General features: G+C 38.0%; 1 protein-coding gene across 4 annotated transcripts in view; it reads left to right on the top strand.

The window, feature by feature from the left end:
• The first annotated feature begins 8 nt into the window (after positions 1-8).
• Positions 9-14,452, top strand: part of LOC119806700 (solute carrier organic anion transporter family member 1A5-like) — an 81,117-nt gene continuing 66,673 nt past the window's right edge. Inside the window, exons 1-3 of one of the 4 annotated variants that reach the window (XM_038318596.1) lie at positions 9-27; positions 7,870-7,979; positions 12,449-12,590. In XM_038318596.1, the coding sequence (XP_038174524.1) occupies positions 7,920-7,979; positions 12,449-12,590 (202 nt within the window). In that variant the 5' untranslated portion in view covers positions 9-27; positions 7,870-7,919. Of the gene's footprint in view, positions 28-6,354; positions 6,531-7,869; positions 7,980-11,828; positions 11,973-12,448; positions 12,591-14,452 lie in introns of those variants that run through there. The other 3 variants (XM_038318594.1, XM_038318595.1, XM_038318597.1) reach the window with 3 other exon arrangements.

Genomic DNA, 14,452 nt, shown 5'->3' on the forward strand with positions numbered 1-14,452 from the left:
CACGAGCTGCTCACTGGAACCTTGCTGGTAGGCCACAAGCCTCATGGTAAAATATGAAATAATGGAAATGTGTTAATTTAAGATATATGAATAAGCCAGAAATATGCTTAAGCTATTGGCCAAACAGTATTGCAAATATTATAGTTTCTGTGTGATTATTTCATGTCAGGGCAGTATGGAAATGAACAAGTAACCTCTAACAACAGGGTCTTGGGACAATGCTAAGAAATAATATAAAACAGCCTTTTCAGTGGTTCAGTGTGTAAAAGTCAGCTGTTGCCTGGGACCTACACCTGAATCACATCCCCAAAACCCATGTGGTGGAAGGAGAGTACTGACTCTTGCAAGATTCCTTCTGACCTATGCACAAATTCAACACACACACATACACACATACAAAATAAATTGTGATTTTTTTCTAAAAACTATAAAATGTATTTTTAGTACAATGGGTCTAAATGACATATAAAAAGTATACTATGTATTAGCTATTAAATTAATGTTAAATCTAAAATTTTAATGATCTTAATAAAACATTATGGAACAACACTGCTGTCTAAAACAGTTTAGATAGAGCTCTTCTTCATATAAATTCTCTTCATATAAATTCTCTTCATATAAATTCTCTTCATATAAATTCTCTTCAAAGTTGTCAGATTGTCTTATGTAAACAGGCATAAAGGCAAGCATTCAGCTAGATAGTGAATATATGCATCTTCTTAAAGAACAGGTATTTTAGTGTTTAACATGTGTGTTGGAGTGCCCTAGTCGGCCTCTGTATGCAAGGCCTGCTAGAGTATTGGGGCTTCCATAGTTACAAAAGGAGATTGTAGTTGGACCAATGCTGTCAATTCCTTTTGACCTGTAAACCCCTCTTAAAGCTTGCCATTACAATAGAGCTAGATGCACTGAGTCCACTAATTAATTTTTACTTCCATCTTTGTGCTTTTAAGGTCATTCAGTTAGGGGCTTCTGGGTTATTGTTTTGTGGTAGCTTCCAAAGAATTCACAATTTGGATTTTGGACTTCAAATATGTTGTGATGATGCATTGAGATGAAAATATTGGTCCAGTCTATTCGGATAAAATATTTTGAATGACACATTGTAATGAACAAATTTGCTTCTGAATTCCATTAAGACAAGAAAAGGATTGAACAGTCTCCTCATTGTTGGTGTCTGTTAAGTTTGAGAAACCATAGAAACTTCATCTGGCGTTGGATGGAGATAGTGACAGAGACCCATATTGGAGCACTGGACTGAGCTCCCAAGGTCCAAATGAGGAGCTGAAGGAGGGAGAACATGAGCAAGGAAGTCAGGCCTGCGAGGGGTGCGCCCACCCACTGAGACGGTGGGGCTGATCTAATGGGAGCTCACCAAGGCCAGCTGGACTGGGACTGAAAAAGCATGGGATCAAACCAGACTCTCTGAATGTGGCGGACAATGAGGGCTGACTGAGAAGCTAAGGACAATGGCACTGGGTTTTGATCCTACTGCATGTACTGGCTTTGAGGGAGCCTAGTATGTTTAGATGAGAACCTTCCTGGACCTGGATGGAGGGGGGAGGACCTTGGACTTCCCACAGGGCAGGGAACCCTAACTCCTCTTTGGACTGGAGAGGGAGGGGGAGGGGAATGGAGGAGGTGGAAAATTTTAATAATAAAAAAAAATTAAAAAAATTAAAAAACTGAGTATAATACAGTGACCCAGAAAGACTCCCAATGTCAACTTTAGTCTGCCACATGAATGCACAAAGACACATGCAGGATTACCTGCATACATACATGAGAACACATTTATGCTGATTTTTGACTATTTGCATGCTTTAATTTCTAGAGTACATAAACTCTTTGTCATATATTAATTCTATTATCTTTAATATTTGAAATTTGAAACTAGAATATTATTTGAAGGATTAAAGAAAAAGGTCTGATTATGGATAGAAGTAGAGGCAATTAGACTATAGTGTTTTAAATAAATTTTTAATAAATATCTAGAAGTATTAAAAAACTTTTCTTATGTACTGTCACTCAACGAACAACACACATCACACATACTACTAGTCCAAAATACTACTGAGCACTAAATAAGCAGATATTTCACAATTGGTGGCTTGTCTCAGTTGGCAAATGGACTTCTTGTCAGTAAGCCTCCAAATAGTTGGTCATTTCCTTGTGGAAACAACATACTCTGTGAAGACCTAGTGATTATTGCTCTTTTTGCAGTGATGGAGAAGGGATAAGCCCATGTGTTTGAGTCAATAAAAAAGTCAGTTGACTTGATGGCAACCCTTCTGTTTACTGTGGCTCAGAGATGTGAGTATAGGAAGTGAGTACTGCTGAAATATTCAAGGAACTGTCTCCTGACACAGTTGAAACAGCACTGTAGACTTTAAATCTACCCTGCAGCAGCAAACAACCTACCATTATCTGACTCTTGCTTGTGTGGTCATTTTATAATATGTGTTAAGATATTGAATTTGCTCCTCATCAGGATGAGGAGCAGAAGGAGGGAGAACATGAGAAAGAAAGTCAAGACCTTGAAGGGTGCGTTCACCCACTGAGATGGTGGGACAGAACTAACGGGTGATCACCAAGTCCAGTTGGAATGGGACTGATGGAACATGTGACCAAACCGGACTCTCTGAATGTGGCTGACGGTGGAGGCTGACTGAGAAGCCAAGGACAATGGGGATGGGCTCGGACTCTACGGCATGGACGGGCTCTGTGTGAGCCTTGTCAGTTTGGTTGCTCACCTTCCTGGACCTGGGGGGAGTTGGGAGGACCTTGGACTTAACATAGAGTAGGGAACCCTGATGGCTATTTGGCCTGGAGAGGGAGGGAGTGGGGGTATGGGTAGAGGGGAGGGGAGGGAAGGGGGAGGAGGAAGGGAGGAGATGGAAATTTTTAATAAAAAAAGATATTGAATTTGGCAGTGAGGATTATGGTTTTGTTTTGGTTAGTTTTTATCTGTTTTCACATCCGTTCTCTCCCATGCTCTGTTCATTCTGTATCCCAGACTGAAGACTAAGGTTTACTGTCTATCATATTCTGTTAGTATGTTTTACTAGTAAATATGTGTGACATTGCAATTGTGGAGAAGGGGGAAATGCCAGGGCTTTCCTAGCTTCCAGTGGTGGCTTTCTGACTTTGAGATCTCCAGCCTGTGCATTTCAGCTCTTTCACTTCCTGATTTAACTTGCTTCCCAGTTTGACTCTTCTTGAGCCTTGTGAATGTTTTTTTTCACATTAAATTATTTTGGTTTCAGTCACAAACTCTGTTTTCTTTTCTGTACTTTGAGGACAATAGATGCTGTTTTTATTTATGGTTAGAGAAACTGAGTGGTCTGTCCCAAAACATGCAGATAGTTTGCAAACAAATCTTCAAACCTGTACTTATTTCAAAGCACAAGCAGTTATGCTATTATACTGCACTCAGAGGACACAGGCATGAGAATGTTTCTCATTAATCTTCTCCCTCTGACACTAACTGCATCATGGCAATAGCTATCCATTACTAGTTAATGATCTGTCTCTCATAGCTTCTGAGACCTCTTGACGGTAAACACAAGCTTCATCTTCTTCATCTTCAATACCTAACAACTATAGCTGTGCTGGGAATTTAGTAAAGTCACAAACTGGCAAGATTGCTGGTGATGGGTTTGTCCAAGTTCCAGACTTGTTTTGCATGGTAGAATCACATGAATGGTTAATGTGCTTGATGTCTGGTTAAGGTTTCTCTAGAGAAGTACATTCCAGATACCTTGAATGTAGGATATAAAAGTTTACCCGTATGTGTTCGGCTCAATAATTGGAATTCAGTATTGTTTGATTTTACTCCTGACTAGAAAAGCTGACCAAGGTAAAATATTTTTTGGACTCAAACAAGTCACTGTTGATTCTCTATGCCCTTTCTTGGTTTGTATTGGTTGAAAGCATTTCAGCTGGACAACACCCAATAGGCTGTCCCTAGCAGTTAAGCACAATTTGAGGATTTCAGGGAAAAGTGAATTTCATAAGATTTGGCTGCTATGACTTTTTCATTTTCCTCAGCAGGAAGAGGACCATCTCCTAAGGCTTCTTCATGTATGTATTATTTGCTTTGCCATAGTAAACCAAATCCTTTAACTCATTAATTTAATAGTACAGAGTTAGGTGGAATGAACAGAAAGTATGTACTGATAACTACAAACTTCATGGATCTGAGTATGAGTGAGTGTGTTTATTCACTTCTATAGAGTTGTATTCCCCTGGGATTGAGATATTGTTAAGGGTTATCAACCAAAGGGTTCCCCCTCCTAGAGTTCCTGTTCAGTGTATATACAGTGTCAGTACTGCAAGGTAGTTACTGTTCTAGAGATCTGCTTTGTAGTATGCTCACCCACCAAATTTGCAATTCTGCACTGTGTTCTTAAAAATGTTTGAGAGAGAAGACATTCTGTCATACACTTTAACATGAAACAAACAATGAAAAATGTTTCAGAGCTGTAGACTCTTTTGCTCTAGAACAACAGTGGTATGTTCCTATGCTTCATTTGTGTGCTAAAGAAGGGGAGACTTGACAGTGTTGTCTGCTTAATAAAAGTGGAACATCCTGTTTTCATGAGCACTGATGAGTGAAACATATTTGTCTGTGATACTGCTTGATCTTGGGATCAGAAGCATTGTTTAAACACTTGAGCTAACAAAGGCACACTGTTCATGTGACTCCCACTTACTTGGTACACATTTCTCATTTAAGATCAATGTGCAAAACAGGGGCCTGTGACATGATTCAGTATTGGATTACACAGCTTTTACTGAATAAATGAAACATGTTTGCTTTGCCTCATTTTCTCTATAGACATGTTTGAAATACATCTGAAAAGATTAATGTTTTTCACAAAAGCATTGGCACAGTAGAGGAAGGTGTGTGTTAGTCTATTTACATTGAATCTTTTTTCAAGAGCTTGGCTTTGCACACTTTATTTACAGTCAAGACACTTGCTTGTAAAACTTCTCTGACAGAGCAAAAGCGTTTGGAAAATAATCTCAAGGTGGTGATAAAAACTACCTCAATGATTACTTAGTGTGTGTGGGAAAAGCCATCCAAAGATCTGGATGACACCTCCAGTTCCTCTTGGCTAAAATAATGAAAAGTAGATATAGAGAATGGTTACATTTTAAGACACTAAGGAAAGAGAAGACAGCTTTGATATGGGAGAGGAGTAAGCTTTCTTAGCGATGTTCATGGAGACCATCCTGGACTCAGAACAGGCAAGAAGGAAGAGAAGCTAGAAAAAAACTGATGAGAGTTTGCACTAGGATGAGGAGAAGGGGCAGGGAGGAGAGTCCAGAGGTTGATGTTTCATCTGTATTTGGTATAGATTTAAATCATGAGTCTTTTCTCTACTGAATATTGCCACTTTCTGCAATTCTTTTCTCAGTATGAGGTCCTCTCAGGAAGTTAAGTGGACCTGAAATTTTACGTGGGAGCCTTGAGTCTGGGATTTCATTCCTATGTCTGTTCATGACTGCCAATACAGTCACTATAATTTTCATTTATATCTTATGAATTTTCTTTCTTACTTGTACAATATGTGAGTTGTACCTCAGCCTATGTGACCCCAATCTATCCCAATGTACCTCTATTTTTTTTAAAAGAAATTGTATCTTCTTCAGAAGAAGCGTATGTTCCTAGGCATTTGAGACAAACAACTTTGGTGACTGAGGTGTCTCAAACTACTTCACTCCTCTATAGAATAGCAAGTTTGTCTTGTTCTTTGTTCAGTCTTGATGCATCATGAACATAGTACATGTTCAGTAAATATTTTTTTATAAATTCAAGGCAGTAAAGAGATCTAGTGTCATACATAATTATTCAGTTGTGAATGGGATTTGAAACTATGGTAAATGTTTTAAATGTTTTATAAACTTAGAATCATTCTGAATTACATGCTGAATGCTGTTCACAGGATTTTCATAAATTAGTTTTGTCGATATGGGTGAGAAATAATATTGTTAAGTTGAAATGAACATTCTAGAATAAGTATAAAATTAAAATGGTGATGAAAACATCCTACTTTCAAGACACAAAATAGATTGATGAGGCTGATACAGTAAAATAGACCTCAAGTTACCTTTCTGCATTGCATATTAATACTTGCACCTGCATAAAACCTATACAGAGAGGTGTATGTTTGTCCATACATAAGATGTAGTGATAAACAACCGTGCAAGATGTTTCTTTGGGTTTCTGGTATTTTCATATACCTACATTTTAACACTTTGAATCTTTAGTTTTCCCCCCAGATCATAGATGTATCTGTTGTTTATATTTATATTGTTTTCTTGATTAAAATTTTATGTCTCCCTTGGTTTCTGTGAATCAATATTGCCACAGAAAGTTTTTCTCATATTGAGACTCCAGGGAAGTTTAGAATGTAAAGAACTCAAGAAGGAAGCCTGGAAAGGAGCCTTTGTGAACTCAGTTAGGCAGAGGTTGAGAACAAACCAAGAGATATCTTTGAGTTCTTAAAGGCAGCAGCCTTCAAGTAAGTTCAAAGAGCATCATCTGGGTTTCTTTTGCTTTGCTAAAGTATTGAAAATTTATTTTAACCATATTGTCATTAGCTTAACGTCAGAGCCTAACAAGCTCTGAGACATGCTTTAATAACACCAAAGTCTAAGTACAGTAATTTGCATTGGATTTTTCAGTGGAAATCAACAAACCAATGTAGATTGAAGATATAAAGTAGTCTCACACTAGCACAGAGTTGAATATAATAAGAGATTCTTTATTTAGGTGTATTTTTACAGAACTTAGTCTTTTATACAAACAGGGAACAGGAACCAAATTCAGCCACCACAGCAGCAGCAACAGGAAAGAGAGAGACAGAGACAGAGACAGACAGAGAGAGAGAGATTGAAAGAGAAAGAGAGATATTTATGGCTACATTTATAGTATAAGAGTCCAAGCCCAAGTGGGCTGGTATCTTAAAGGCTATTGACTGAAGAAGTTCTCACAGCAATCCAAACCTTCTCTTATTGCATTATTTTCAAGATCAGACAGAATAAAAAACTTCCTATATAATTTTATAATATCCAAGGTATTAGATAAAGTGGTTATATGTACATGTATGTGAATGCAGTGAATATGTACATATGGATATGTATGTACATGTATGTGTGCAGGTGCAGGTGCACATATACAGATGTGTATATTATAGAGACCACAAGTCAATACTGAATGTCTTCCTCTAGAATGCTTTATCTTAGGTTTTATAATGGAGTCTTTTTACAAATTTGTTAATTGTTCATTTGGTTAATGTACCAGATCAGCACATTACAGTGATCCTGCTGTCTGGGTCCTCCCAGTGTTGGGGATACAGGCAGGTGCAGAGAAGTCCAGGTTTTCACTTGATTGCTAAGAATTCAAACTGAGGTTCTCAATCATAAGAGTCAAACACATTACCGACTGAACCACCTCCACAGCTGTGCTGAACAGTTTCATATCAACTTGACACAGGCTAGGGACGTTTGGGAAGGGGGACTATTAATTGAGAAAATGTGCCCAAAAGACATGGTCTTTTCTGTGGTACATTTTCTTGATTGAAGATTAATGTGGAAGGGTCTGGCTCACTGTGGGTGTACCATACCTGGGCAGGCAGTCCTGGGTTGTTTAAGAAAGCAGGCAGTGCAAGCCATGAGGATCAAAGCAGGAAACAGTGTTTTTGAGTTAAAATAAAATCTTTCCACTTAAGTTGATTTTTGTCCTGGTATTTTATCACAACAATGGTAATCATGACTAAGAAACCTATGATTGCTTTTATTATTTTTATTATTATAGTTCAGTAAATAATTTAATTAACAACTGTTTGCTTTTTTGAAAAGGCAGCAGTAAGACATTTAAATCATAAACATCTGGAAACCATCAGAAGAACATGGGAGAACCTGGGAAAAGGGTTGCAACCAATGGGGTGACATGCTTTTCAAAAATTAAGGTATGAATTGTTTAGATATATGTGCATGTAAACATTGAAAATTCTTGTAACATTGCTCAGTTTATATGAAATTTTAAACAAAAACTATTTTTCTTAATGTGTTCTTAATATTGCCTTAAAGAAGTTGACTTATTTAATATGGTTGTCTAACAAAAATTATTTAACTAAAAAGATTTTTCAGACTAACTTAGAGGACAAATTCTCAACATATGATTTCACTTCCCTTGGGGGGAGGTTGAGAACCCTTTCACAGGGGTCACCTAAGAACATTGGAAAACACAGCTATTTACTTTACAATTCATAACAGTAGGAAAATTAAAGCTATGAAGTATTAAATAAAATAATTTTATGGGCCGGGCGGTGGTGGCGCACGCCTTTAATCCCAGCACTCAGGAGGCAGAGGCAGGTGGATCTCTGAGTTCGAGACCAGCCTGGTCTACAAGAGCTAGATCCAGGACAGGCTCTAGAAACTACAGGGAAACCCTGTCTCGAAAAACCAAAAAAAAAAAAAAATAATAATTTTATGGTTGGGCCAACAGAACATGAGGAACTGATTAAAGGGTGCATCAGTAGGAAGGTTGAGAATCACTATTTTAGGGGTTTGAAGGCATAAATCACAAGAAAATCTCACACCAATATGGAATTATGATTAAAAAAGGGTTAATTATTTAAGGGGAAAACTTACAGATCACCGCCCTAGACAACAGCCCTCTTCGCGACAGGAATGGAGTCTAGTAGCTGGAAGCATAGCCAGAAGTGAGAGAGTGCACAGCTACCAATGAGTTTTAAAGCAAGAGTCTATACACAAGTGGGTTGGTATCTTAAAGGCTATTGGCTGAAGGAATAGAAGGGCTCCCGCAGCAGGGTGTCTTAAAGGAGCATGAAGCTTAACATGTTTTATATGTGTATTATACTGTGCTGGAACTTGGCCTGAGGTCAGAGGTCCAGCCAGTGCTCAGTTCTCAGGGGTTTTGGACAAAAGATTAGGGGTCAGAGCTAGGAAGCAGTTCCTGAATAGAAGTGCTGTGTTGATTAATATACAGAGATGAGCTCATGATCTAGTTAGATGAATATAGTCTATGAGTTTTGACAATATTACAATTATTTTGTAAGAAAAATATCCATTCTCTTTACTATTTGTGTGGTTTTCAGTAGTTTTGAGATAGTTGTCCTTCTCACAGTTCTAAAGACATCTCTGTGTGATCACCAAATATAAATGTGCATTAATGCAGGGAATCTGAGCACTGCCCTAGTCTCTGCAGAGCCCATCCCAGGCTCCTCTCTAAGCTGCTGCCTCCTAAGTCATCCAATCACAAGCTCATTTACCTTATTCACTTGTAGTAGACTCCATACACTAATGTAAAGAGAGGAGGCCTCAGACTCAGTCCTGGAAAGTGTTTTTTACCTGCAGTGATTCAGGAATTATTGAAACCCAACCCCTCATGTTATCCTTCAGTTCTCACATTCTGAGGAGCCCAGGGCCCCTGGATCTTAACCTTTAAAAGATGTCTACTAGATGTGTCACTTTGGACAGTTTGTGCAACGTGTCTGTACATCATCAGTAAAGGATAGTGGTACTCCTACATTTTAAGACAAAACCACCATTCCGAGACCTCAATGTGTATGTGTATCCCTCTCTGTGTCTGTCTCTGTATGTGTGTGAGTGTTCATCATTCACTGACATTTTATTAAAGTAGTATGGGGAATTAAACCCAGATGTTCAACACAATGGGCAATTCTTCTGACACTGATCTATACCTCCTTCTCCACTGTTAAATATGTTAATTACTTTCAATTTATGTTTTTTATGCTTATGGTTGTATTGCCCCCATGTATGTTGGTGTACCACTTGTGTGTCTGGCATCCTTGGGGGACAGAAGAAGTTGTTGAATTGCTGGAACTGATGATACAGGTAGTTTTAAAACACAATGTGGGTGCTAAGAACTGAATCCAGGTCCTCACAAAGAGCAGCCAGTGGACTTAACTGCTGAGCCACATCTCCATCTCTAAAGCTAAGGATAAGGATGGGTATTCTGATTATCAGTTGCTAACATTAGTAGCATTTATAGAGAAATATCATCTGGTATCATAAACATTTCCCAACACTAATCTTTGATTACTCTCTTTGGGTTCCTATTACTGTGAAGAGACACAATAATTACTGTAATTCCTATAAAGGAAAACATTTTTGGGGCTGGCTTACAACTTCTGAGGTTTAGTCCATAACTATCATGGTAGAAAGCATAGAAGGCCAAGGAAGATACAGTTGTTGAGAAGGATCCAAATGTTCTACACCCAGATCAACAGGCAACAGGAATAGGAGTCTCACTGATCCCACCTGGAACTTCTGAAACTTCAGACACTTTCATTGACACTTCTCCCAACAAGGCCAGAGCTCCTAATAATGCCACTACATGGTTGCCAGGCATTCAAATCTACAAGCTTATGGGGCCATTCCCAATCAAGACACCACAGTTACTTTGGAGTTCAACAAAGTAGACACTGGTGTGGAGGTTATAGGAAAATGTTAAAACCATGAGTTTACAAGTCAAAATTTAAAGGTGATTAAAAATGAATTAGATTTCTCTGACTTTATAACTGTCTAGAATGTTAGGGTGGTCAAACAGTCTACAGTGCCAGACAAGCTTAAAAAACAATCATTAAGTATAGTTTTCCAGGACAGGGAAAATGATGGCCTTAATGACCTTCAATCGTGCACACACTGAGGACCTCACTAGATACCAGTGTTTACTTCTAAACCAGTGTCTACATAGATAGCCCTGGTTAAGCTACTTGGAACAAAATCTAACCCAAAACTTATGAAACTTGAAAAGGGAATTCTAGGAGTGAGAGAATTGATTGAAATGTCAATGGGGAGAAGAGGAAGAAAGTGTTAATCAGATGATCCTACATATGTACGAAATCACCAAATCATATATTTATTCAATAAAATTCATTAGAGAAAAGAATGGGAAATTTCTCAAGGCTGTGGGGAGATATCTCAATCAGTGAAATACTTACCTTGGAAGTAGGATGATCTGAGTTCAGTCTCCAAGCATCCATAGAAATGAGGGACAGTGAAACATAACTATCATCCCAGGGTGGGCAGATGGAGTCAGCAGATCCTTGGTGCTCACTGACTCCCAGCCTTGGCTCCTGGATGAATTCCACATGTGAGAGTCTCTGCTATAAAACGTGTATCAGGCTTGAGGAATTAAACCTGCAATAGTTTTTTGTCTCCCATTATACATATACATACAGGAACTCATTCACACAAACATGCATACTGATACACAAAGACAAAGGATGAAAAAAAAAAGAAAAAGGAGGACTCCTTTAATAGGAGCAAAAGAATTGCTATGAAAGCATTTTCTTCAGACTCTGGAATGCTGAGAAGAACAGTCAGCAGGATTGACTTTATAAATACAGACATTATGTAGCAGTAGCCCCGAGCCAGTATGGACACTGGTTTCTTTTATATTGTGCACAGAACCAAATACTTTAGAGAAAGAGCAATGTGCTCACTTCCTGCTTATCTTTCTTCTTCAAAATATAAACCAAATAAATGCTCTTCCACAGTCTGATTTTTTTAAATTTGATAGGTCTTGCCCTTAAATAAAGACCTGAATTATAAAACTCATGTGAGAGGATTAATTATCAATTGCATCCTCTGAAATATTTGTAATAGGAAGAGGGAATAACTCTGCAAATACTGTTTAGTGCTAGACAAACTTCTAGAATACTGTTATACAATACTGAACTTGGTGCTAACTTTTGCAATTTTATTTATTTTTGTGTAAGTTACTGATGGGATCATCTTTATGTAAGCTCTAAATTTCTTTTGGATAGATACAATCTCATATAGCCCAGTAGTCATGAATGTACAGAGATCTGTCTGCCTCTGTCTCCCAAGACCTGGGATTAAAGGTGTGTGCCATGACTACCTGGTCTCTATGACTGACTAGTGGCTTAATTCTGCACTCTGGTCTTCAGGTAAATTTATTTATTATATTACATCAAAATATCACTGTAGTCAAGGACATCCAGAGATTAGTCATTCCTGAAAACGAGCAGAAATATGCTTTGGTTTAATTCTGTGTTCTGTTTCTTACCTTCCTTAAAGTGGTCAGCACTTGTCTTGGAGATAACCATATAATATAGAAGACCCATCAATGACTGTGTCTTACATTGAATAGCTCCATGTCTTTCTGTATGAATAATGTACACTGATAGAAAAGCAAAGACATACCTTTCTACAAAATTCACCGCTGCTAACCTACTATTCTAACTGCATTTTGAGGGTTAGGACATTATGGTAGAAGAGAGATTACATTTTAAAGTTTCTTCCATGTTTAAGGACTGTTTAATTTGGAAACAAACCTAATGGTAGAGGTTGTTTTGTCAGTAGGTGGCAGATATATAATTGGAAAACAAAGTTCTCACTTTTTCTTAAATGCTTTTCTTCCTAGATGTTTCTGTTGGCATTAACAATGGCATATCTATCCCAAGCACTATCACGAAATTATATGGTTTCCATGCTCACACAAATAGAGAGACGATTCAATATCCCCACATCTGTGGTCGGATTTATCAATGGGAGTTTTGAGATTGGTGAGTTACATTTACTTATTATTGTTTATTGATATTCTCTCCTAATTTCCTGCATAAGATTTTCTAAACTGATGGAATTACATGCTTTCTGATGCGATTGAAAGGCCTGGTCTGGGTGTGGAGTAACCATTTATTTAAATGTCCCCATGATAATATGTATTCTTTACCATATACCCTGATATAGCCTCTTTTTTCTGATGATTGAAATAAGATTTAGAGTATTAATATCTAATTCCATTACTAGATACCTCAGGCATACACTAAGGCCTTTTTTACAGCATTTTAGAAGGTTGCTGTGGGAGCCTGGAGGAACTGGTGTTCTGGAGGAAGGAGCAAATGATTCTCTGCTCCCACTCTGCCTGTGAAGTTGTCAGCTCTCCACTTGTATATACTGAGGAAGATGAGGATGCTTTCCTGTGTCTGAGTTGTGTCAGACACAATTTCAAAGATTTGGGTACTGAGGGTAATGAGCTGGAATATGACAGTACAGAGGGTGAAGGAGGGAAAGATGCCTTCTTTAAGCAAAGTGACTTGGAAGCCTTTTGTTCTTAGTTTTTATTTCCTTCAAAGTGAAATTGTTTTTAATGTATTCAACTGAAACAGCCATGAAAATCAGGACTGTGAAGTAACTAACCCACATTGAGGTTGTTCCATCTTGTCTCCAAGGATAAAATGTCTTACATGTGTCCTAGGTTTGCCCAGTGCACTCAAGTTGAATGTCTTACATAAACTTTTTATAGATTCAGTCATGTTCTAGTGTGTTAGATGAAGCAAATGCTGTCTATTCATTATCCAAGGTCCTAAGGAAGACATTGAGCTAGGGAAGACAGTATCCTGAAGGGGCAAAGATGATCCGGGAGGATAAATGGACAGGTAAATGTGATGGGGAGATGTGTACAGGGGTGAACCATCAAATAGTTTGTGTTTGGATCAAGTCAGCCCTGTGTTATGGGAAGGTGTAAGTTGTTAGAACATGGACCTGAAGAAGTGTGCAGGGATGAAAATTGGGTAGAGAGTATGGCCTACTCTGAAATGTGTCTTTTATCCTTCTGGTGCCAGAGAGCCAGTATGCAGTTGGAAAAGGGTCATGATCTTTCTATGTTAAGGACTCCTATTGAAAACCCAATACCACCTCATTTTACAATATTTTAATTGCACAAAATGAAACTATATAGATCAAAAGGAGTGCAGTTACACTAAAATACAATTATCAGAACATTTAAACATCCTGCCAAGAAGAACTATTCATTCATTTTAACAAGGCAAAGATTATCTACATCTGATTTTCTAGTAATTATTGGCTTAATGGCCTTTTTGCAGTATTTACAACAACTACAAGGTTATAAGCATTTTGGAGACAGAATGATGACCTCTCAAGTCACTATTACTTTCTACACTGCCATGAACACAAATGTTAATGTCCAGTTAATGATTATTGAAAACAATTCCTACCCAAGTTCATGGAAAACTCTAATGTATGTGAAATCTAATTTAAACTAAAGGTAAAAAAAATCCTACCCATTATGGTAGAAACTGAAGATACCACCACTGACTGGCAGGTGACTTAAATGAAGTCTTAAATGTAATCGTTGACCAGTGAATGCAGCATTTGTTAGGCTTTTCCTACCAAATAGTAGTTTTGGTAGTTTTGCAAGCAACCTTCCCAGGGTCTAGACAGCACCTTACCTCTTCCCCCACACCTTCCCACAAATTATTTGAGGGGGATAACAAGGCAATGTGAAGGCCATCTAAGCCTAATGTGAAGAAGGGAGGCTTTTCCTTTCAAACAATAGAGATTTCAGACAAGATTCTGTTCATTCATGGTTGTTCATCAATAGACTAGAAAGATGCTCAGAGTTCAA

This window comes from Arvicola amphibius, chromosome 2 (assembly GCF_903992535.2).
Source record: "Arvicola amphibius chromosome 2, mArvAmp1.2, whole genome shotgun sequence".
Classification (NCBI taxonomy): domain Eukaryota; kingdom Metazoa; phylum Chordata; class Mammalia; order Rodentia; family Cricetidae; genus Arvicola; species Arvicola amphibius.